The sequence below is a fragment of the Spermophilus citellus genome, assembly GCF_964194105.1.
Source record: "Spermophilus citellus genome assembly, chromosome: 8".
Classification (NCBI taxonomy): Eukaryota; Metazoa; Chordata; class Mammalia; order Rodentia; family Sciuridae; genus Spermophilus; species Spermophilus citellus.
In genome coordinates this window covers 148,516,175-148,542,536 of record NC_138189.1, presented here as the reverse complement: position 1 = coordinate 148,542,536, position 26,362 = coordinate 148,516,175, and the positions used below count along the sequence as shown (strand labels likewise).

The window sequence follows — 26,362 nt, the reverse complement described above, 5'->3', positions numbered from 1 at the left end:
GACAATGGAAAGAGACACCTATACCGAGGGGTGGGACGACCTGGCCACAGAGCAGCACTTGGAGCACAGAATAGGTGCTTTCACGGCTTAACTGATGAATTATAAGCTTCAAATTATGTGAAGGGGAAAGTAGACTGAAGTACAAAAATAGACTTTAAAAAGAAACAGTTATATAAGTGGAAGAAACGATTTATAGTAGAGGGGATGGAGAGAGAGTAGGGGAGGGGAGGGGAGGGGAGGGGTGAGGGGACAGTGGAGAATGGGATAGACAGCAGAATACATCAGTCACTAGAAAAGCAATTTGTAAATCAATGGAAATGTAACTGATGTGACACAGCAATCTGTATACGGGGTAAAAATGGGAGTTCATAACCCACTTGAATCAATCTGTGAAATATGGTATAATAAGAACTATGTAATGTTTTGAACAACCAACAATAAAATAATTAAAAAAAAAAAAAAAAGAAAAAAAAAAAAAAAAGAAACAGTGAAAAACTACAATTTAACCTTAAGAATTCAGTGGACAGATTTAATGGCAGATGAGATAAAGCTGATGATACATAGAAAACTAGTAAATTGGAAGAAAGGTCAGAGAAATCACTCACAATAAAGCACAGAGGAAAAAGAGAAGGTATGTACTTGGAGATCCAGTGACGAGAGCTCCACAAAGAACAGAGAGGGAAGGGGCAGAGGATCTCCAAGACCTCGTGAAATCTCCATCCCCAGTACACAGAAAAACAAGACAAAACAGGAACCATATGTTTGGAGTTGGGGCTCCGTGGTAGAGCACTCGCCTGGAATGTGTGAGGCCCTGAGTTCGATCCTCAGCACCGAATATAAATAAAGGGCGGGGGGGGGGGGGAAGATTCATTGACAACTAAAAAATACTTAAAATAAAGAAACTCATGAAATCTAAGTTTATTAAATTGTTTACTTCAGGAATGTGAGGCCAACTTACCATTAGAAAATGATGTTGAAGGCAGGCATCCTGAAGAACAGGGTGAGGCCGAGAGTGCCCGCCTTCCCCAGTGACATGTGGGTCATCAGTGGAGCAAGGCGTGAAAAAGAAGAAAAGGTACAAGAATCCCAAAGGGAGCATAGAAATTGTCACTGTTTGCAGGGATAAATTATTTAGAAAGTCATAGAAATTTTAAAAGAACGTCTTAGAATTATTAATGTGTACCAAGCTAGCTAGATTAAAAAAATAGAAGCGGGCTGGGGTTGTGGCTCAGTGGCAGAGCACTTGCCTAGCATGCCTGAAGCTCTGGGTTCCATCCTCAGCACCACATAAAAATAAATAAATAAAATAAAGGTATTGTATCCATCTACAACTAAAAAAATGTGACTTTTTAAAAATAAAAAAATAGCATCAAGACATATGAAGTGTTCTAGGGCTCGGTCATAAAAAAATGTGCAAGATCCTTGTGGAGGGCATTATAAAACTTTATTAAAAGGATATTAAGAGATCTGAACAGGGACGCTGTCTTCATGGATGGAACAAATCAGTATCCTAAAGACATCGGAGCCCAGTGTCTTGCTCTAGAAATTCACTGCAGTCCTCGGTTTCCTTTTCTTCCTCCGCCTCCCTCCCTTTCATCTGAGGAACTGATTCCATAGTTGCTATGGAAGGCTGAAAGGATAAAAGTAGTAGAGATACCTCAAAGAAAAATCAAAAGTTTAGCTTGCTCTACTAGACGTCAAGACTTTGTACAGAGCTGTGATCATTAAAATAATGAGCTGTTGGGATGGCTTGTATAAATAATCTGAGCAAGTAGACAACCAAGAATAGCTTACTCATATGTAGACCCTGGGTACATTGCAGAACAGTGGGTGAAGAACACCCTCCTGAGAGGGGTCTCAAGTCAGTAAGAAAGAAAACAAAATGTGAGCCCTGCCTCAAAGTCACGTCAGTGCTAGATGGGTTAGAAATCCAAATGTGAAAGATTGAACGACTTTTCTAAGAAAATATCTCAGTGATGTAGGGACAGAGAAGGCTTTTTCTCCCACAAATATACAAACAAAGGAGGTTACTTATGAGTTTGATATTCAGAATAATTATATTCATTAAAGAATTCCACAAGAAAGGTAGATAATTTAGAAGTCAAGAGAATATATTTGGAATGTATACAGTCAAAAATGATTTCCAGGGGCTGGGGATGTGGCTCAGCGGTAGAGCACTTGCCTAGCATGTGTGAGGCACTGGATTGGATCCTTAGCACCACATAAAAATAAATAAATAAAGGTATTGTGTTCATCTACAACTAAAACATTTTTTTAAAAGATTTCCAAAATGTGTAAAAAAAGTTTTATGATTCAATAAGCAAATTGAATAATAAAAAACATGCTGTTCCATTAAAAATTGGGCTAAAGATTTGCATGGAGTTTTACAAAAGTGGTATTCCAGGTGGCTGTTAGGCAAGTGGGAAACACCCTTCCTATGAATCAGCAAGATGCACATTGAAACTGCAGTGAGGTGTTTCTTGCTACAATGTTATCTTCTCAGTACTTCCCTTTCTGTGTCAGCCATTTCTGCTCTGTTTCTTCTTTTCTACTTCAGGTTTAATTTGCTCTTATTTCTATTTTCTTAAATTAGACACCTATGTGATTCATTAATAAACTTTTCTTCATTTTACATAGGCATTTAAAGCTCTAAATTCCCCATTAAGTACTGGGGCTGTAGCTTAGTGGCAGAGCGCTTGCCTAGCATGTGTGAGGCACTAGGTTTGATCCTTAGCACCACATAAAAATAAACTGATAAAAAATATAAAGGCATGCTGTCTATCTACGAGTACAAAAAATTGTTTTTTAAATTCCTCTTTAAGTATAGCTATATCTGGCAAAAACTGATGTTGTTTGTATTGTTGTTGTTATTTTGGTGGTGCTATTGGGGATTGAATCCATAGTTACTCTTATCACCGAGGTACTATATCTCCAGCCCTTTTTTAAAAATTTGAGCAAAGTTTCACCAGGTTTCTGAGACTGGCCTCAAACTTGTGATCCTCCCGCCTCTGCCTCCAGGTTGGCTGGAATTACAGGCATGTACTTCCGTGCCCAACTTGGTTTGTGTGTGTGTGTGTGGGGGGGGGGGGTGAGTACTAGGGATTGAACTCAGGGGCGCTTGACCACTGAGCCACATCCCCAATCTGATTTTGGATTTTATTTAGAGACAGGGCCTAACTGAATTGCTTAGTGCCTCACTTTTTGCTGAGGCTAGCTTTGAACTTGTGATCCTCCTGCCTCAGCCTCCTGAGCTGCTGGGATTATGGGCATGTGCCACTGCGTGTAGCTGCAATGCCCAAAGTGGAACTGTTGTTCTTACTATTCATTTTGGACATGTTGTTTTTGAACATTTTGACTCATAGATTATTTAGAAGTATGTTTTAAATTTCTTAAGTATTTGAATGATTAAAACATACATGCCCATATTTATAGCAGCATGATTCACAATAACTAAACAATGGAACCAGCCTAGGTGTCCATCAGTGGATGAATGGATAGGGAAATGTGGTATCCCACAGTGGAGTTGAATAAAATGAGGTAATATGCAGGAAGATGGATGGAACTTGACAACATTACGTTAAGCAAAATAAGCCAGATTCATTAGGTCAAGGGTTGCATGTTTTCTCTCATATGTATGTGGAAGCTGGAGCAAAAAGGAAAAGAAAAGTGGGGGACCTCATGAAAACCAAAGGGAGGTCAGTTGAGTAGGGGAGAGGGACCGGTGGAGGGAAGAGAGGAGGGAAAGGGAAATACTGGGGAATGATATTGGCCAAATTACATCGTTATATTGTGTGCATGTACAGATATGTAATGACAGGTCCCACCATTATGTGCAACCATAGTGCACCAATAAAAACATGGAAAAAAGAAAAAGTATTTTTATTACGGGAAAATGCACACAAGCATGTGAACTATTTTGAAATGCACGGTTCAATGTTGGGAGACTTTTGGAATATCTTTAATTTATTGATTTACAATATAATTCTCTTGAGGTTAGAGAATATATTTAATAAGATTTTAATCTTGAAATAGTTCCTGAGACTTACATGGCTCTGTGTGTGGCCTACATTAGTTGCGTGCTTCATGTACACTTAAAAATAACTTAGAATTTGTTAGGGCTGATGTGTTTCAATGTCAACCAGTCCTGTTTATTTCATTATGTTGTTCAATTTTTCTGTATCTTGTTGATTTTATTTTCTCCATGCACTACTCAGAAAAGTGTTAAAACCTTCAACTGATTGAAATTTGCCTATTTCTTCTTTTACTGGTATTAGTTTTTGCTTCATCTGTTATCAGACGCGTAGGTATTTAGAATTGTTATTGACTCTTGTCATAATGAAATGGGCCTTTTTATCTCCTTTAATACCTTGTCTGAAGCCAACTTTGCTGGTTTTCTGTTTGTTTACGTTCAACCTATTTGTGCTGTTATTTTGAAACATCCCATAATCGGGCCCTAGTCAGATTTGATGCTTCGTGTTCCCTTTGGCCCCTTTCACCAGGGTCTACTCTGCTTCCTCTTTGTACCCCTTCAAACATGGTTTCATGGCTTCGCTACAGCCAACAGCATGCTTCCTTAATCCCCCAGACTGTTGTGAATCGTTAGTGAGCCATTCTTCACTATTCCACCTGATGTTTGGTATCTCCTGGCTCCTGAACAGAAGAACCTTACAGAGTCAGTTCTCTTACGAGCCACGCCACTTTTTCTGCTGCTGTTGTCAAATCCTTTTGCATGTATTCTGTGCCCATCTCAAGCTAGAGAGAAGAAAGGAGCAGAAGAGGGACGTCAGGAGAGGGGAGGCAGGCCAGTAGCATGGAGGGGAGGGAGGGACAGGGCAGGGCTGGTGGGGGAGGGACCCAGGTGCGTGGTGGGCAGATACAGGTGCATTCCTGTGAATAACTATAGTGCCCCAGTTTAGAGTGTCATCACTTGAGCTTTACACCGTCAGCTAGCTGTCTTTTAAGGAAATTGTGAAAAGAAGAAGCATATTCACCATACCTACTACATTACAAGACCAAAGTCTGACAGTGTCAAGTCTTGAAAAAGATGTTGCGTATCAGGAACTCACGCTCCACTCTCTGTGTTAGATTACGTTGTTATTGCCTCCTTTTTATATTGATCTTCTCTTGGTGTCCACAGGGGACTGATTACATGTCAACCTACCCACAACACACATGCAAAAATCTCAGGATGCTCAAGTTCTTTATCAAAAATGGCATGGTAATTGTCTATAACCCGTGCACATCTCCCATGTACTTTAAATACCTTAAATCGTTGCTGGAATACTTGTAATACCTAATCCAACGCAAATGCTATGCTATCTTAACACTTGTTAGATATATTGTTTGTTGTTGTTGTTGTGTTGTTGTTGTTTGGCAGTACTAGTGATCAGAGGGGCTCTCTACCAGTAAGCTATATCCTCAGCTCTTTTTATTTTTTATTTTCAGAGAGGGTCTCACTAAATTTCCCAGGCTGTCCTTGAACCTGCGATCCTCCTGCCTCAGTCTCCTGAGTTGCTGAGATTACAGGTGTGCATCACTGTATTCAGCTAGACTATATTACTTGAGGGATAATGACACACACACACACACACAGAGTCTGTACATGTTTAATACATGAATAATAATTTTTTAAATTCCTTCAGTCTGCAGTTGTTGACTCCAGGGTAAAGCCAAGTGTAAAGAGAGCCGATGTGCTTCTGAGGTTGAGCACTCGTGCAGCCTTAGAAGCATCTGTCCATCTCCACAAGCATGTTTGTTCACGTGCACGTATCCCACTAACAAGCATTGAGTCTGTTCCTGAGTCTGTGTGTGTGTGTGGAGGGGTGTATCTTTTGTAGAGAAACTTCAGGAAGTGTGCAGTTTGAGGCCTCCATACGAATCCTTTATCTAACAGCCCTGTATTATGTCTACAATGGTATCATAGTATTTTATATGCAAAGATGTAGCTTTCAGCAGTGAAATAAAGTAATTGGATACAAAAAAGGGCATGATTTTTAAAATGATGCCAATACAGATTAAATAAGAGAATGGTAAAGTCATGATAATTGTTGAAATTACATGATGGGTATATAGGGTTTTTTATACTGATTTTTTTGGTACATATTAGAAAAATTTAAAAAGTAACTAGACTAAAAAGAAAGGTTCGTGACTCTTAGCCATAGAATATATGCAGACCGATTTTATTTATACTGAATTCAGAACCAGGAGAAGACATGCGTTGCTCAGGGGCACTTTGAGGATGGTGGGTGCTTGCAAGGCTCGAAGTGCTGTGGGCCTGGCTCTTAGTTTTGGCGGTGGTTTGTTTTTGCTGAACCCAGGGCCTCAAGTGCACTAGGCAACCCCCCAGTCCCCAGTGCATTTAAACTGTACAGTTTTTTTAAATTATTCATATGTTTTCTTTTTAGTTGTGGATGGGTCTTTATTTATTTTTATGCGATGCTGAGAATGGAACCCAGCGCCTCACCTGTGCCAGGCAGGTGCTCTGCCACTGAGCCCCAGCCCCAGCCCTGCACATAGGTTTTAACAGGATAGTCCAAATAAACAAATCAGTTATTTAAACATAGCGCGGGGGGAGAATCTCCTGTGGCCTAATGGAGGGAGGCGTCCTGGAGCAGGGTGGGCCCCCTTCTGCAGACCCAGGACACTGCCGGGAGCACCCCTGTGACTGACGCGCCAGGTCCCCAGGATGTCCACCCCGGCCTCTGGCTCTGGCTTCTGTGCTCACCACTGCTAAGCCAGCAGCCGAGAAGTTCCCCTCTTGAGAGGCCTTTCCACAGGTTCCCTCTCCTGCAGAGGCCGGGCTCTGCCTGGGGTGTTGGACGGCATTTGGGATGTCTGCACGGTCAAAGCAGGGACTAGATGGCAGGTAGGGAAGCTGGCTTGGCCTGGGAAAGGGACAGTGAGGAAGAGGTCAGGGTGGGAAGTAGCTGGTGGCCTTCCCATGGACAGACCCCCCTCAGCACACCTTGAAACCTGACGTGAGTTTTGCCAAGGAGGGACTGAAGGGCTGTCCATCAACAAGTAATGGATTTTTTAAAAATAGTGACTGAAGAAAATCTTTTGATTAAAAGACAGTGGATCAGAGTATTTTGTGACCCAGAGTTCAAACTTCCTAGGTTCATAAATGAAAAAGAAATTAGTTTCTGAAGTTCCTTCTACAAAGACAGTATGATTAGCTATTACTATGTAACCTGTGTAGTTTCTAAATTCGGACCACTCTGCTATTGATGGAATGCCACAGTGTGTGTGCTCAGATACATTTATTAAAAATAGGTGAAAAATAATTTGTCTTGTTTTAATCTAAATCAGCTCTTGAGCAACAAAAGCTTTCTCAGCATTCATAGGTCAGATGAGACCTAAGTGTGTGGATTCTGTAATACCGTGGAGTTGGATATTTTTTGTGTATTGGTTTTAGTTGAAAATTTGAGTATAGTCAAAATATTTTTTAAAAATACATATGTTGTTTTATGCACAACCCTATATCTTAATATGGGTGGTGACCTGTTGGCTCTTCCTGTTCATAATAATCTTTTCTTTTTTACAGACAGATTTTTAAAGTAACTTTTTAAATAAATAGTATTCCTCTATGGTTCTCAGTGTTTTTAAACATTAAAGGGTATGTTAAAAATATATTTGATTTTGGTTTAAAAAAAAAGTATATTTGGATGCTTTCTTAGGACAGGACGTTATCAAAACCTATACATGATTTTGTTAGGTTTCTCTTCATGTGCATTAACATTTTAGAGGTTGATCACATCAGTGTTATGCATTCATTGGGTAGAACAGCAGTGGCATTGGTGGTGCATTAAAAAATACATTGCTGGGGCTGGGGTTGTGGCTCACCAGTAGAATGCTCGCCTAGCATGTGTGAGGCACTGGGTTCTATCCTCAGCACCACATAAAAATAAATGAATAAAATAAAGAGGTATTGTGTTCAACTACAACATATATATATATTCTAAATACATTATTGCTGAATAGGTTCAACTGAATGGAAAGTAAACATCAATACTCTGGTACTCTAAGGCTGGTTTGGTAGCTGGAATGGGACCTGATTGTCAAAGAGTCTTGAAAGTTGTGTAGGAATTAAGAACAAAGAGTAATTATAGTTCTTTTTTTTTTTTTTTTTTTTTTTTTGGTACCTGGGATTGAACACAGGAGCACTTGACCACTGAGCCGTATCCCCAGCCATGTTTTGTATTTTATTTAGAGACAGGGTCTCACTGAGGTGCTTAGTCCCTCGCTTTTGCTGAGGCTGGCTTTGAGCTCATGATCCTCCTGCCTCAGCCTCCTGAGCCACTGGGATTACAGGCATGGACCACTGCGCCTGGCATAATTACAGTTCTTATAAGAGAAAGAGTGGTCAAAATAGTGGCTTGATAAGGTTTAATATAAACAACATAAATGAGGCATTAGCCTAAATAAGAGTTGGAATCCCACTTGTGATAATCCAAGAGTGGGATGCAGTGCTTAACATTTATTTTTTCAATAAACATTAACAACTAATTATGTTCCAGGCATTGTGAGAATAAGAAGTAAAAAATAAATGAAGAGAAAAATGGGGAGACTCTGCTCTCCCCTTCTCCTTCCACTACTAGACTTCCTTTTGCTCATCTACTAGTTTGTATTTGATTGGTTCTTTATGTTCATTATCTTATCCTTCCCTCCGCTTTCCTTTATTTTGCTCTACATTCTGCATATGAGAAAAATACATTCAACCTTTGAGATTCTGAGTTTGACTCATTTCACTTAGCATGATATTCTACACTTACTGGCAAATGCCATATTTTCACTTTTTCAATGCCTGAGTAGAACTCCATTGATATAGTCACCACAATTTCTTAATCCATTCATCTATTGACAGGCACCTGTATTGGTTCCTTAATTAGCTATTGTGAATTGTGCTGCTATAAACCTTGAAGTGGCTGTGTTGCTGTAGTATGCTGTTTTTAAATCCTTTGGGTGTAGTCTGAGGAGAAGGATAGCTGGGTCAAATGGTGGTTCCATTCCTAGTTTTTTGTGGAATCCCCAAACTGCTTTCCAGAGCGGTTGTACTGGTCTGCTGTTCCACCAGCAATGTACAAGTGTCCCTTTCTCCCCACAACCTCACCCGCATTTATTGTTGTTGGTAATTTTGATCACTGCCATTCTGACTGGAATGAGGTGAAATCTTAGTGTAGCTTCTTTGATTTGCATTTCCCTGATTGTTAGAGATGTTGAACATTTTTCATAGATTTATTGGCCTTTTGTGTTTCTTGTATTAAGGAAGTTTGTTTAGTTCTCTTGCCCATTTGTTGATTGGGCTATTTGTTGAGTACTTTTCGTATTCTGGATATAGTTTGATGGCATCCCACTTATTGTTAGTTTATTTTTGTGCTTTGGGGTCTTTTTAAGGAGCCCATGCCAGCACCTAGGTGATGGAGTGTTGACCCTATGTTTTCTTTTACCAGTTGTTAAGATTCCTGGTCTAATTCCTAAAAGTCTTTGGATCCATTTCAAGTTGAGTTTTGTTCAGGGTGACAGAGAGGGGTCTAATTTCATCCTTCTACATATAGTCATCCAGTTTTCCCAGCACAATTTGTTTAAAAGGCTGTCTTTTCTCCAAGACCTATTTTTGGCACCTTTGTTAACTATCACACTGCTATAGGAATGTTTTGTCTCTGTGGCTTCCCTTCTGTCCCAGTGCACTTCATGTCTGTTGATGCAATACCATGCTGTTTTCTGTTACTACAGCTCTGTAGTAAAATTTCAAGTTGGTGTTGTGATGCCTCTTGATTCACTTATCCTGCTTAGTATTTGGCTATTCTGGGTCTCTTATTCTTCCAAATGAATTTAAGATTTTTTTTCTAATTCTCTGAAGAATGTCATTGGTGTTTTGATGGGGATTGTACTGAATCTGTAAATTGCTTTTTGATAGTATGGCCAATTGGACAATATTGATTCTGTCTATCCAAGAACAAGGGATGTCTTTCCGTCTTCTAAGGTCTTTAGTATTCTATAATTTTCATTATAGAGGTTGTTGACATCCTTGGTTAGATTAATTCCCAATATTTTTTTTTTTTGAGGTTATTGTGAATAGGATGGTTTTCCTGATTTCCTTTTCAGCTGAATCACTGCTGGATAGGAAAGCTGTTGACTTATGGATGTTGATTTTGTATCCTGCATAAACTCATTTATATGCTCCAGAGTCTTTTGGTGGAGATTTTTTGGATCTTCTAAGATAATTTTTAAAGAGAGAGTGAGAGAGAGGGGGACAGAGAGAGAGAGAATTTTAACATTTATTTATTTTTTCTTAGTTCTTGGCGGACACAACATCTTCGTTGGTATGTGGTGCTGAGGATCGAACCCGGGCCGCACGCATGCCAGGCGAGCGTGCTACCGCTTGAGCCACATCCCCAGCCCCCTAAGATAATTTTTTAAATATATTTATTTCTTAGTTTTCGGTGCACACAACGTCTTTATTTTATTTTATGTGGTGCTGAGGATTGAACCCAGTGCCCCGTGCATGCCAAGCAAGCTCGCTACCGCTTGAGCCACATCCCCAGCCCTCTAAGATAATTTGACGACTTCTTTCCCTATTTATATCCCTTTGATTTCCTTTTCTTGCCCAATTGCTCTTGTTTCAAGGACTATATTTTATAGGAATGGTGATTGTGGAGAGCCTTGCCTTGTTCCTAATTTTAAATGCTTTTAGTTTTTCTCTATTTGATCCCTTGCTTCTCCAGCATTTTTAACATGAATAGGTGTTGGATTTAATCAGAGGTCTTTTCTGTATGTATGTATGTATGTATGTAGATGATCATATGATTTTTGTCCTTAATTCTGTTTAAGTGATAGATCACATTTATTGAATTGTGTATGTTGAAGCACTCTTGCATGCCTGGAATGAAACGGGCTTAATCGTGGTGTATTATGTACTTGATGTGTTTCTGAATGTGGTTTGCTAATATTTTATTGATGATTTTTTTGCATCTGTGTTCATTAGGGATATTATTCTTAAAGTTCTTATTGATGCATCTCTGTCTGGTTTTGATATCAGGTTATACTGGCTTCATAAAATGTATGGGGAGTGTTTCTTCCCTTTCAATGTCATGGAATAGTTGAGAAAGACTGGTGTTAGTTCTGGTAGAACTCGGCTGAGAATCCATCAGGTCCTGGGCTTTTAATTGCTGTTTCAGTTTCATTACTTAATTTTGTTCTGTTTAGGTTTTCTATATCTTCCCAGTTCAATTTGGGCAGGTCATTTGTGTCTAGAAATTTGTCAGTGTCTTCCAGGTTTTCCAGTTTATTGGAGTATAAATTTTCAAAATAGGATCTGATAATCCTCTGGATTTTGGAGGGGTCTGTGGTGATGTCTCCTTTTTTACCTCTGGTCTCATTTTGCTGCCTCTCACTCTTTCTTTTGGTTATTTTGGGTAAGGGGTTTGCCAATCTTATTTATCTTTTCAGAGAACCAACTCTGTTGCATTGATCCTGTGAATTGTTTTCTTATTCTCAATATTATTGATTTTAACTGTGATCTTAATTATCACCTGTCTTCTAGTGGTTTGGGCGTTAGTTCTTCTTTTACTAAAGCCTTGAGGTGGGACATAGTTGTATTTTTTTGATCTCTCTAACATCTCAATGTAGGTACTCAGTGCTATAAATTTTCTTCTTAGAACTGCTTTCATACTGTCCCAGAGATTTTCATATATTGTATCCATGTTCTCGTTTGTAAGAATTTCTTGATTTCTGTTCTCATTTCTTTTTTGATCCATTCTTCATTTAAGATAGTTTTGTTCAATCTCGTGCGTTTTGTGTGTTCTATTATTTTTCTTGCTGTCGATTTCTAGCTTCATTCCATTATGATCTAGTAGGATATGTGGGATTACATTCATTTTTTTATAATTGCTAAAATTTGCCTTGTGGCCTAGATCTATTTTGGAAAGAATATGATCTCTTCTGGGAAAAGTTCCATGCACAGCTGAGAAAGTAAATTCAGCTGTTTTTAGGTGGAATATTCTGTAGATGAGTGTTAGGTCCATTTGATTTGTAGTGTTTAAATTGGGGATAGATATTGATTTTATGTTTTGGATACCTGTCTTGTGCATCAGTTGAGGTGCACCTCTTTTGTGTATGTGTGTGTGTGTGTGTGTGTGTCCATCCTTTTATGTGTAATTGTGCTATGTGTTCTGTGGCTTCTCTCTGTTGTTGATGTGTGGGTAGATGCCACGGGTGGTACCTGAGGTCCCTCTCTGGCCATTGCTTCCTGGGTCCTTTTTGTTGGTTTGGGCTTTTGTCTCCTCCCTTCTTTGAGTTGGAGGGAATGTTCAGCAGCTGAGTCTCTAACCTGTGCACTCTTACTGTCCCTGTAGGTTCCCAGCACCTCACAGAATGGGCCAAAACAAACAGTAGCAACAACTGTTTCAAACAGTACACAGCGTTAAAGTAAAAACCCAGTTCCTCCTGTGACGTCTCCAACATTAATTACCACATTAATAGGAGTGGTGGTTTTGACATTTGTCAACAGTGAGAACAGTAACCACAAACTAGATCTAGCTTTAAGCAAACAGCAGGTGTCAACTGTGTCACCCACCGCAGTAATGACTGTATTAGTATCAAGGGTGAGGGCCGGCATTATATAGACCAATTATTTCTGAAAGATGGTAAAAATAGTTATTTAGGGGAAAAGAAATGTGTTAGAAAGTTAGACTTTACAATTTAAAAAGTGAACAGAGTGGGCTGGGGTTGTGGCTCAGTGGTAGAGCACTTGCCTCCCATGTATGAGGCCCTGGGTTCGATCCTCAGCACCACATAAAAATAAATAAGCAAAAAATAAAGTTATTGTGTCCATCTACAACTAAAATTTCTTTTAAAAAGTGAACAAGGAATGCAGAAGAGATATAGACAATGATGTTTATGTGAAAGGAGGGGAAAATGGAAGCAGCCAGGTATTGAGGGAGAGAGAACAATAGAATTGGGTCCTTAGCAGATGATGAGAAAGAAAATGAAAATAAAACAAAATCAAATCAAAATACACAATCCAAAAAAACCCAGCCCCTCGAAAGACAATGCTAGGAAAATATAATTACGTTTTTATAATCATAAAAATGATAGAAAAAGAAACATGTATATCCCTGAACCAGTCAGCACAGCCAGAATTCATATGCACAAGTGAGCACGCGCACGCACACACACACACACACACACACACACACCCTGGAAAGAATAAAAAATAAATAAAAATTTAATAATTTTTTTTAAAAATCCAAAGTCAGTGAGAATGAAGGAAACTTTTCCACTGAGATAGACAGATGGTTGACCATATTGGGTGGTCACTGTCTGCCCAATAGTCTTTCTTTCAAATTCTTGAGTTATGTACTAACAGAGACTGCAGGGGCTCAGGGTTGCTGTTCCCTTCCTGTTTTGGGGTTGCTCTCTGAGTTGCCAGTTGGTGTGGCCAAAGGTTGCAGCTGTTTGAGAGGAGACTCGGCTTTCCTTGGTGTCATTTTCAGCCTTGTTTCTTTGTGGGACGGCAGTGGCGGTCACTGACAGTTGCAGGGCTGTTACTTTTAAGGTAAGTGATCCAAAAGGAAAGGAGGCCGCCCCTCATCTTTCTGTTTCCCTTGGTGCTGGCCCGCGGTTCCTCAGCCCTGTATCAGGGTGACGTTGGGACTCGTTGTCAGGTGGGGGTTTGCGACTTGGCTCTTACACGTCCTCACTGTGCAGCTCCTTCAGCCATCTGCCCGAATCAGGCACAGTCCTTTCTGGAGAAAATCACCATTCTAGGCCTCAGAGTTTCAGTAGCGATGTCTGGAGTCCTCAAAAAATAATGGCATATTAGAAGACAAGGTGATGTGATAGGAAAAAGAGAAAAAAAGTGAAGAAAACAACAGAAAATAGAAACAGACCCACAGGGATCCAGAAAATGGTTACCAAATGCCCTTTAAAGTAGCTGTTTTTTTTTTTTAAATAAAATCCAGAGTGTAGAATTTTATTAGAGAACTTGAAACCTTAAAAAAGAATGAAATAGAAATTCCAGAACAAAAAAAATACAATAGCCAAGTATAATGGACAGTTTTTTTTTTTTTTTAAAGAGAGAGCGAGAGAGAGAGAGAGAGAGAGAGAGAGAGAGAGAGAGAGAATTTTTTTTAATATTTATTTTTTAGTTATTGGCGGACACAACATCTTTGTTGGTATGTGGTGCTGAGGATCGAACCCGGGCCGCACGCGTGCCAGGCGAGCGCGCTACCGCTTGAGCCACATCCCCAGCCCTAATGGACAGTTTTTAAAAATTATTTTATTATCAGCTGTTGGTGGACCTTTATTTATTTTTATGTGGTGCTGAGAATCAAACCTAGTGCCTCACATATGCTAGGCAAGTGCTGTACCTCTGAGCCACAATCCCAGCCCTAGTGGACAGTTTTAACAGTAGAAAAACCCAGTGGAATGGAGAATCACTGAACTGGAGGATGAATCAAAAGGAAAATCCAGTGGGGCCTGGTAGTGCTTGCTTGTAGTCCTAGTGACTTGGAAGGCTGGGGTGGGAGGATCATTTGAGCTCACAAATCTGAGACCAGCCTGGGAAATCCACCCCCCAGCTCAAAAAAAGTAAAAGGAAGGAAGAGAAGTCTAAGTATAGCTTAGAACAATAGAAAACACAGAAAAGAATATAAGACACAGGAGATACAGCCCAAAGGACTAACATGCATTTCATTGTGTTCTCAGAGGAGGAGGAGAGAGAGAATAAGGCAGAAGTGATATTTGAAGAGATCGGGCTGAGAGTTTGCCGAAATTGATGGAAGATAGCAGGGGACAAATTCAAGCCCTAAAAACTCCAAAGAAGATAAATATAAAGAAAACCACATCAAGGCCATCATTATAAATACTGAAAACAAAAGCCAGAGAATATGGACAGATTATAAGCATTAGTAGTAAGACTTGCAGCTAATTTTTCTCTGAAATAACGGCGAGGAGGAGACAATGGAATAATATCAATTATAGTGCTGAAAAGAAAAGAATATTCTAGAATAAAGGTAAACAAGTTTTGGCAACCAACTAAACAGTTCCTGGTCCTCAGCTTTGTTTCACGACTCCTCTTTGCAGCAGATGGATAGGGGCGACTTTATGTGTCACTAGCTCATGTTCATCCAGAAAGTGGGCACAATGCCCACGACTTGGGGACAGCCCCATCAGCTTGATTAGCAGCAGATCACTGCAGCTCTGTGCAGGAATGAGGAGTCTCAGGGGTTACCATATTTGATAACTTTCACTCATAGGTCAAAGTTCCAAAATATACTGAAATCTTTTAAAATAAATTCCAACTTTTGTCAGAACAAGAGAGTATTTCTAAAAATAAGTTCTTGAAAATGACTTAGGAATTTTGATAGTAAGGGCATTACATATAACAGCATTACCCTTTGATCATGTGTAAATTAAATTTAAACACATAGTAATTTAAGTTCTTTTCCTGACTTAGTCACTTAAGGAAGAAAGAAGGAAAAAATAAAAAATGACTTAGTCGTAGACTTATTGCAGCACTCTAAAGAATCATGGGTAGAAAAGAAAAGGGTAAAAAGAAAGGTGTTTTCACTAAGCCTCATATTTATGCTTAGCTGGGTCATAAAAGGACCAATGATGGATTATGTAAAGAAAGGGCATGGGAGGGACTTTTTCTTGCCAGAACAACAGGGTGTTAATATTCTCCTGAGTGGCACCTTCACTTTGCTCTTGAAAATACAACATTAAAAACCCATGTGAGGCCGGGCACAGTGGCACATGCCTGTAATCCCAGCAGCTCAGGAGGCTGACAGGAGGATCTCCAGTTCAGAGCCAGCCTCAGCAACAGCAAGGCACTAAGCAACTCAGTGAGACCCTGTCTCTAAGTAAAATACAAAATAGGTCTGGGGAGGTGGCTCAGTGGCTGAGGGCCCCCGAGTTCAATCCCTGGTACCAAAACCAACCAAACAAACAAAAAAACCCTGTGACCAAAAAATAACTAAATCATCAAATTGTACAATTAAAGTAGGTGAATTTTATGTTATCCAAATTAAATAGTAAATAAGGCTCCCAATAAACTGATAGAAAAATATAGGTGAAAGAAAGCAAATGAAAATGGAGAAAATTTGTCCTCAGTATGTCTGTGTCATGGAGAAGAAGCCTGGAGTAGAGGAGAAAGGGAAGAGCCTCGGGGAGGGTGACTGTGTAGGTAGATGTAAATCAGCATGGAACCAGACAGCAGAGCTGGCGTGGCTCTTGACGGCCAGAGATCAGACAAAAGCAAAAAGACATGTCAGGCTGTAAAGATGGGCTCTTTTTTTTTTTTTTTTTTTTTTTTTTTTAAGAGGAGGGTGGGGGGAGAGAGAGAATTTTAATATTCATCCTTCAGTTTTTGGCGGACACAACATCTTTGCTTGTATGTGGTGCTGAGGATCGAACCCGGGCCACACACATGCCAGGCGAGTGCGCTACTGCTTGAGCCACATCCCCAGCCCCAAGATGGGTGCTTTAAAATCACAGGTCAGTTGCCCCAGAGGCTGTAAGCGTTCTGCGTTTGTGTGCCTCTAAAGATGCATCCATCAGGTGCACAGGCAAAAACCGACAGGCCTGGATGCGCTCATAGCCATGGTGGAGATTTTAACACACCCCTCTTCAAGAAAGAGCAGAAGGTCAGCAGGGTGTAGGCAGTGTGGACACAATGGAGAAACGTGATTTGTGTGAGTGAATCACTGAAACTAACACCTGCAGAATGTCCCCGATGTCATGCCACACACAGAAAGGTAGTTCTAGATGGACAGCAGATAGGAATGTGAAGAAGCAAATAATTCAACTTCTAGATGATAAGAACATCTACATGATCCTGGGCAGGGAAGGTTTGATAACAGGGACGGAAGCGATTCATAAATTGCACTACCTTAAAATGAAATGTTTGTGTGGGTTTGTGGTGCTGGGGGAAGAACTTATTTTCATCAGAAGATACTATTAGGGAGTCAAAAGGCAAGTTCCAGGGTGTACATGGACCTAGAGGAGGTTGCACAACAGCATGAAGTCCAGGGGAACTCACCGACTCCCTCCAGAGGGCCAGCTTAGGGTCATGAGAGGCATCTAACTTACACCCCAGCAAGACATGGACGGCTTATTGCCCAGACATCTCCCTTATGCCTGTCCCTTCAGTACCCCTGCCTGCTTTGCCTGATTCCCAGAAACCCCTGTCTCTCACCCACTGTCCCTCACACCCGACAGCCACGGTCCCTCACTCCTGGCAACCACCAATCTGGTCTCCATCTCAATGGTTTTCTTATTTGCAGAATGTCCTATGAGAGGAGTCATAACAGCGTGATCTTCTGAGATTGGCGTTTTTCCGTGGCAGTGGTCTCAGGGTCTATTCAAGTTGTTGTGCATCTGTCTCTACTTTGGTCTTCTTAAAAATGGCTTTAAATTTTAATAGCCACTAGAACAGTTTGAGGTTTGCAGCAGAGTTGAGCAGAAGATAGATTGTTCCAGAGACCCCTTTCCCCTCAGGTGTAGACACCCTCGTGACCATACATACCCTCACTCCCCAGGGGTGCGGTTGCTGAACCTGCAGACACATGGTCCTTTCCCAGAGGACACAGCTGTGTTAGGCTTCTTCTTGGTCAGTGGCTACATTTTAAAAGATGGGTAATACCCAGTGTTGGTGGGATGCAGATCCAGAGAGCTTCCATGTAGAGCTGCTGGCCTTTTTACTACAGTAAGGAGAAGCACACCACCAGATTCAGCTCTTCCACTCCTAAGAAAATACCCCACAAAAATGTCTACCGCTGCTCATGAAAAGTGTTTTTAAAAGCATATTCATGGCAACTTATTTGACATAGCTGAAATCTTGAAGGGACCAAATGCTCATCAATAGTAGAGTGGGTTGGAAAAAGAATCGTGGCATCATACACTGGGATAAAGCAGGGCTGGACAAATATTATTCGTGTGGGACCCAAGTCCATAGTCTGCATGTGGTCTGCTCAGCTCTGCAGTGTATAAACAAGTGGGCGTGGTTTTGTTCCAGTAGAACCATTGATAAAAATGGACTGTGGCCTTGGGGGCCTGTTTTGGCTGCCCTCTGCTGTGGAGCCATCCATGAAAGTTAGACACACCTTTGTGGATGAGTCACATGTGTCATCTTGCATGAAAGAAGTCATAAAGTTCAAAAGCAGGCCATGTCAGCCTTGGTACCAGAGTCAGCACAGTGGTTGTCCTTGGAAGATGGAGGAGCAGGGATGATGGGAAGGAGCTTTTAGGTTGCTAGTACTCTCTGCCTGGTTGGTACTTACACCTTGCTTTCTTTCTTTATCTACGTATGTATGTATGTATGTATGTGTTTATTGGAGCCAGGGATGGAACACAGGGCCTTATGTATACTGGGCACTGTCTGCCTCTGAGCTACACCTTCAGCCCTGTGTTCACTTTTGATTACTCACTGAGGTGCATATTTAGGACTTGTGCACTTCTCAGTGTGTGCATGTATGTGTGTGGGTGGGTGTAATATTTTAATATTTTAAAAAATTAGATGTGTACACTGTGGTCCCATCCCTGGATGTGGTAAACATACAGTAATTGTTCACTGAATTGGGGGTTCTAATAACAAACTGTGTACCAAAATAAGGGACAGGGAAGAGTAGTTAATGAAGGGTTTAGCTTGAAGAGCTTATTGAAGACTGTGTGTGTGCGTGTGTGCGTGTATGTGTGTGTGTGTGTGTGCACGCGTGCGCGCATGTGTGTGTTTTTTTGGGATTGAACCTAGAGCATCACACATGTGAGACAACTCTCTGCTGCTGAGCTCCACTCACAGCCCCTATTGAAGACTTTGGGAGACAGAAATTTTTGGTACAGAGGCAGAAACTGCAGTGATATGGAAACGGAACCACTTTAATGCAAAGAAGATGGGTCCTGTCTGAAAGGCCAGCGTGTCCTACACCTGGTGTAAGCTGACAAGTGACTGTTCTTGTCTGAAGCAGTAAAACCATGGCTAGCTATGTAGGGCAGGCTTCTAGGACAGTTTTGTAATGATGATATTTAAATTGCATCCGTCTGGCAGATACTGTTGTTTTTTACCTGCTTCAAGCCCCCGCCCCCCATGTTACCGCACAAAGGGTCATTCAGCCATTATTAGCACTGCATGGTACAGATGTAATGCAGGGGTAACCAAGAAGAAGTGGGAGAACCCCTTTTTCTCCCAGGCAGAGGATTGGCTTAGATGGTCTTTGTGCTTGTGGCCAGATTACCTCCAGGGCAACATGGTCCCCACCTCCATAACAATCAGGGCAGGGACCACCTCAGTGACTGTGTAACAGCAGTTGTGGAGCCCCAGAGACAGTGGGCCTGTACCTCCTTTGAGCTAACAGCTCAACCTGCGGAGCTTCCTCGCTGCTAAGCTCCTGGGAGAGGTTTGGAGGTGCGTCTTCCATCAACGCAGCCCAGGAGGGGAAAGGAAGCAGAGCTTCTGGATGAGCTGGAAGGCCTCCTGGGCTTCCTGCAGCTTCCCGGGTGCCTTTTATTTATTTGTTTGTTTGTTTGTTTGTTTATTTATTTATTTTTATTATTGGTTGTTCAAAACATTACAAAGCTCTTGACATATCATATTTCATACATTTGATTCAAGTGGATTATTTTTACTCCCATTTTTACCCCGTATACAGATTGCAGGTTCACATCGGTTCCACATCCACTTTTTTACCTACTGCCATACTAGTGTCTGTTGTATTCTGCTGCCCTTCCTATCCTCTACTATCCCCCCTCCCCTCCCCTCTCCTCCCATCTTCTCTCTCTCCCCCCTCTACTGTAATTCATTTCTCTCTCTCGTTTTTCCCCCCTTTCCCCTCACTTCCTCTTATATGTAATTTTGTATAACAATGAGGGTCTCCTTCCTTTACCATGCAGTTTCCCTTCTCTCTCTCTTTCCCTCCCCTTCCTCTACCCTGTTTAATGGTGATCTTCTTCTCATGCTCTTCCTCCCTGTTCTGTTCTTAGTTGCTCTCCTTCCCAGGTGCCTTTTAAATGCCCCTGCTCCGAAGGGCTCTTCTCATTCTATTGTTTTCTCACAACCACTTTGCTTTTCCTGAGCTTCTCACCTTCTCTCACATTTCCTACCCCAAACACTCTTCCTTTCTCTGCATTCTCACCCTGCAAGGGTACCTCCCTGGTGATCTCAATCCTTATACCAAATGTCACTTGTCACATGTTACCTAACAGTATTAGTTTTTATGTGTATATTTCTTTTTGTCCAGCTTAAAAATTGGGTAGGGTCACAGATTACTTTGTCACCTCTGTAATACCTGGGGTCTTGTGGGTAAATGCTCAACAAATAATTAATGATGAGTATTTATGCTCTTATAATGTTTTTAATTTAAAACACTTGTAATATTTTAGGGTTCTCTATGCCTCTTTTAGACTTTGAATATCAATTGTTATTAAATATGATGCTAGATTCTTTATTAAAATATATTTTTTTAAATTCTACTGTAATTAATCCTTGTTTTAAAGGCTCATTTTTTTTTTGAGATTGGTATCAATTATTGTGTGTTGGCAAATCTGTTAGCCAGTTTAGTAATTAGCTTCCTCCATTCTACTTCAGCAAGAAGTTGAGAACTTTAAGAAGCTAAATCTCATTAGTAAAGAGCAGTTTGAAAACCTAACACCCGAGCTTCCTTTTGAGCCAAACCAAGAAGTTCCTGAAGCACCTTCACAGTCCAGGCAAGGTATGTACAGCTGCATTTGTGTCTGAGTACTATGAAAGCAGTTATGGATTGTTTTAAAAGATTGCTCCTTTTTTCTTTATTTGCAGAAAAATATTAGATATTTGAGAAAATTCTAGAATTTTAGTACTCAATTTTGATGTTTCATTAGATGAACTTCTAAACCTTTTAGAGACTTATGACAACAGACTGTGAATTTGGGAAGTCAGCTTAGTTGTAAACAGGGAAGGGTTTGAACCCCACAGTACTCTGCCTGAACAGACAGGCAGTCACAGAAGTGACCTGGGAGCCATCGTTACAGTACCAGACCAAGCTCATAGCCAGACCCTTACTGAGGAGAAGGCAGAACTGACTGGTTCTCAATGTATCTGAGGAGATTGTTAGAAATGCTTCTGTTCTCAAAGATTTTCATTGAATTGCTGATCCTTTTGTTTTAAGGCTTTGGCTTTGTGGGAAATGTAAATAGCCTTGGGAGATTCGTAAATTAAATCTGACATTTCCAGGCAAGTGCAATTGATCTTTTTTTATAGCCTTTCTTTACAACTTTAAAACATTTCAAAAATTTACCAAGATAGAGTGGATGATGTCATGATACCTCTTGTGCCCACTGCTCACCTTTAACACCTGACCATCTCCTTCCCAGTTTTGTTCTCTCTCTCTCCAGGCACCCCTCTGCCTCCCTCTGGACGTTCTGAAGCACACTCAATCATGTTGTTCACGTTGTTATCCCTGAGTGTTTCTCTGTGTCTTCTCTCCTTTCACACATGAATGACACAGTACCATTACCACATCTAAAATTAATAGCAGTTCCTCTTTTGTCCATTTTTTGGATTTTCTTCATCAGTGTGCATATGAGGTCTAAGCCCTGCAATCCTGACAAGGCCCCTACTCTGCAGTTTCGTAGTATTTTCCTCCTTACAATCTACTGTTCCTTGTAGGATATTGCTGAAGAAACTAGATTGTGCTGTGACCTCCCTCACATTCTGGAATTTGCTGATTGCATTTCTGTAGTTTTATTTAACCTGTTTCTGGTCCTGAATTTCTATAGCTGCTGGTTGGAAATAGAGGCTTGATTAGATTAAGACTCAAAAGTCTTGCAAGCATGTGACATGTTGATGCTGTTTGCTTATTTAGAGATGGGGGTCTCACTGTGTGGCCCAGCTGGCCTCAGACTCCTGGGCCTGAGCGACCCTCCTGCCCCAGCCCCTGAGCACCTAGGACTACTGTTTCCTTCATTGTCGGCTGTGCTGGAGGGCAGTCCGGCATGCCACCTGCCCACCTCACCAACAGGCTCTTTGCTTCTCTTTTAGTGTCTCTACTTTTTATCGATTTGATCTTTTTTAAAAAGTACTCTATTTTCATTGATTGATTTTTTTCTCCTGTTTTTTAAATTTCTTCTCTTTATTATTCCCTCCATCCTGGTTTGGGCCTATCTTGCTCCTCACTTTCTAGTTATCCTTCCTGAAACTTAGATCCTTCACTTGATGCTGTTCTTTTCTGTTATAAGCAGTTAGTACTGCAAGTTTCCTTCCAGAACTTTCACTTAGGTATAGCTCATGATTTTGAAAGTGCTTCCATTTTCATTCAATTCCAAATATATTTTATTAAATATTTTTTGACCCATCAGTTATTTAGAAGTGCTTTTGTTTTATTTCTTAATTTGGGTGTTTTCCTGATACCTGTTAAAGACAGGAGTCTCAATTATCAACTTCAGGCTTTTCCCATAAAAGCATTTAATCCTACATATTTCCTTTGAAGCACTAATTTAGCTGCATTTCTTAAGCACTGAGCCACATTCCCAGCCCTTTTTAAAATTTTTTATTATGAGACAGGGTCTTGCTAAATTGCTTAGATCCTCACTAAGTTTTTGAGGCTGGCCTCAAATTTGCAGTCCTCCTGCCTTAGCATCCCAAGTTGCTGGGATTACAGGTAGGTGAGTGCCGCCATGCCTGGCTTCTAAACTCAAATTTTTAAGACTTCTGCTTTAATCTGTAGATTATCTAGGTAATTCAATTTCCAAGTGATTGGAAAATTTTCTCCTTCAGTTATCAATATTATTGATTTAGAGTTTAATTCCATTATAGTCAGAGAACATAACTTACATGGTTTCAATTCTTTTGAATTTGTTGAGGTTAATTCAAAGGCCTGTGATATAGTCTGCCCTGGTCAATGTACCGTGTGCATCTAAGAAGTGCACTTACCACGCGGGTGTGAGTGGAGCGGTCGGTGATGTCCCTGTTGTGCTGGTGTGTTCTGCGAATTCATGAGAGGAAGGTGGCAGTCAGCAGCTGTGATGGCACAGGTGTCTTCTCCTTTCTGTTGAGTGGGGTTTAGCTTTATCGACATGGGCGCTGTCTTGTCAGGTGCATTACGCCTGGAGGTCTGCTGTGTCTCCTGGGTGATGTGACCTTGTACGGTTAGGTATGGTCCTTTCTCCCTGGTCTTTGCTCTGAAATGTCTGATGCTCACGTAACCATCCCAGCTTTCTCTGCATGGCAGTGTGATAGGTTTCTCCATCCTCCCCTCACCCAGCCGCATCCTTCTATTTTAAGTGAGTTGGTTACAGACAGCATATAGTTGGGTCCTATTCTTTTTTTTCCCCCTTAGTTGGAATGGGACACAATAACTTTTTAAAATTTTATTTATCTATATATGGTGCTGAGGATCGAACCCAGGGCCTCACATGTGATAGGTGAGCCCTCTACCGCTGAGCCAAACCCCAGCTCCATGGTTGGGTCCTCTTCTTGTTCAGTCTGACAGTCTGCATTTAACTGGTGTTCAGAGGATTTAATGTAATCATGATAGGTTTGGATTTAGTTCTACCTTTTTATTATGTGTTTTCTTTCTTTTTTTCCCCTTTGCTGCCTTTGTCTTAGCTGTGGTTTTTTGCATTCCATTTTAACATATCTAGTATGAATTTGGACATATGCATCTTTTCATGTAATATTTTTGGTGGATGTCTAAGGGTTGCAAAATATGTCAACTTTTTATACTTTATGAATAATCAGTGTTTTCCTATTTCAATGAGACAGTAGAAACTTTCACCCCCTGGGCTTCCTTATGTGATGTTTATCTTAAGTATCATATTTCATACATTGAAAACCCATCTGATGATGAGACATCTTTCACTTTTAGCCATGAAGCATGTTTTTAAGATTTAAAAGGAGAATATCTCTTCTCTTTATCTGGACTTGGCCATCTCTCTTGCTGTTCCTCCGTTGGTGAGTTCCGGGCTCCTTCTGGGCTCCTCCCTCTCCTGCTGGAGTGATCCCTCTGGTGCAGTTCAGTGGGCTGTGATCTATTCCCGTGCCATGGTGTCTCACCCTCATCCATCTCACGGGGGATGGAGTTCTGGGTCAGCAGATCTTCTCCTCCAGCACTTTAAAACCTGGCCACTGGGGCTGGGGACGAAGCTCAGTTGGTAGAGTGCTTGCCTCGCATGCACAAGGCCCTGGGTTCACCTCCCAGCACCACGGGAAAAAACAAAAACACAAACCTTGGCCACTTCTGGCCTCCATGCTTGTGTTTCGGGTTTTGCAGAGTTGGAGATGAGCCCCAGGCTACCCACGCTGGGCAAGCGCTGGACCACGGAGCACCCGCAGCGCTCCCCCGTGGGTTTGGATGGAGACATCCAGTCACTCAGGTAGCATTTTTTCTGTCCAGCTTCTCTCAAGATATTTTTGTCCCAAGTGTTCAGCATAACAGGTCAGCGTAGGGATTTCTAGGGTTTATCCAGGATAGAGTCCTCTCTTGAGCAGGGCAATTTTCAGCTACTACTTATTAGACATTTAACTTCCAGGCCTGCATTGTTTTCCTCCCCTGGACCGTGGTCTCCCACGGCTTCCTGAGCCTTAGCCAGTGTCTTTTTGATTATTTTCTTCTCTGCTATAGAGATTCAAAAATTTCTGTTGATTCTGTTTTTAATCATTCTTTAATTATGATTGCCTTGATGTGTTCTCTTCATGTTGCCTATACTTTGGCTCATTGAGTTTGGGGTTTCAAATTTGGAATATTTTCAGCCATTCTTTTAAATTATGGAATCGGGAATTCTCTTCTGCTCTTTCCTCTCTTTCTTTAAAGATTTGAATTACACATAAGTCAGGCAGTTTGGAGTAGTTTCCGATCTCACTAATGCTTGTTTTTTTTTTTTTTTTTCCTTTTTAATCCCTTTTCTGTGTTTTCTTCTAGGTAATTTTTATTCCTGAGTCCTCAAGTTCATTATCCTTTCTTCTTCAGTGTCTGACTTATTTTTAATAAGTGTGGTTTTTATCCTAGCTGTGGTTGATGATGATGATGATGATGATGATGATGATTCTCCTTCTTCTTCTTTAGTTGTAGATTGACATGATGCCTTTATTTTTATGTGGTGCTAAGAATTGAACCCAGTGTCTCACACGTGCTAGGCAAGTGCTCTACCACTGAGCCCCAGTCCCAGCCCTGCCTTTACATCTATAGAGGTTTGACTGGGGTCCCTCTATATTGTCTTTTTTCTATTTTTTGAAACAAATATATGTTTTAGTTGTAGACAGACACAGTATCTTTATTTTATTTATTTGTTTGTTTTTTATGTGGTGCTGAGGATTGGTCCCAGTGCCTCACACATGCTAGGCAAATGCTCTACCTACCCTCCAGCCCGTCTTTATCTCTTTTCAATGTTTCTGCTTCCTCTGCTTTACTGAGTATGTGAAGTACAGTAAAAACTTATTTTACAAGCAAAGTTCAAATCCAATATTTGGATCCAAATTGCCCGACTGCTCTAGTTCAGTGGTCAGCGTATTGTCATCCCTGGGCCCAGACTGGCCTGCAGTGGCCACACAGGCCATGCCCTACATTTGCCTGTGGCTGAAACTTTTCTTGCTGAAAAGGCAGTTGTTTCAACAGACACCCCGTGACCCAGAGTTCCCAAATAGTTACTGTCTGGCATTAGAGAAAAAGGTTGCTAAACTCTGCTTTAGCAGTGTTTTTATTGGGAAAGAACTCGAAGTGCCAGTCCTTACGTGGCATTTTCTATTAGCTCCCTGTGGACACTGACAGCATCGTGTTAAGTTGTGTTTTCATCAAGACTGTTCCTGCTCGAGTGGTGGTACACCCCTGTCATCCAAGCTACTCAGGAGTCTGAGGCAGGAGGATCACAAGTTCAAGGCCAGCCTCAGCAACTCAGCAAAATCCTGTCTCAAATTAAAAAAAAAAAAAAAGGAGTGGGGATGCCGCTCAATGGTAAAGTGCCCCTGGGTTCAGTTCCCAGTAAAGGAGAGGGAGACAGGCAATCCTGTCTCTAATACAGGGGGTGACACAAGCCTGTCATAGCCAAGTTACGAAACTGTGTGAGGATTTGATTTAGTAGTGACGAAATTTTGGAAAATTTAAGTAATAGAAAGTCATACTCCTTACTCCAAGATCATACTCCCCAGTCCAAAATCATACACCGTAATCCAGTGGTTCTTAAATTTAACTGCTGAAACAGGTTAAAGGCTCTGTACCGAGATTCGGATCCAGCACATGAGGTGGGGTCTGAGGACATGCCGGGGTGCTGCAGGGACCACACTTCAAATCACTGCTTCAGCCGAGTCTCTGTAGTGTCACTGTCCTCTTACAAGCTTTTAGCAAAAACTGTGGGGTCAACAGTCACAACTGAGGTGCCCTGAAGAGCAGAGGGTCAC

General features: G+C 41.1%; 1 protein-coding gene across 6 annotated transcripts in view; it reads left to right on the top strand.

Annotated features, from left to right (window-relative positions):
* Positions 1-26,362, top strand: part of LARP1B (La ribonucleoprotein 1B) — a 98,241-nt gene that overhangs the window by 54,918 nt on the left and 16,961 nt on the right. For all 6 annotated transcript variants that reach the window (XM_081303681.1, XM_081303677.1, XM_081303680.1 and 3 more), the window contains exon 12: positions 20,582-20,705. In XM_081303681.1, the coding sequence (XP_081159807.1) occupies positions 20,582-20,705 (124 nt within the window). The remainder of the gene's footprint in view (positions 1-20,581; positions 20,706-26,362) is intronic.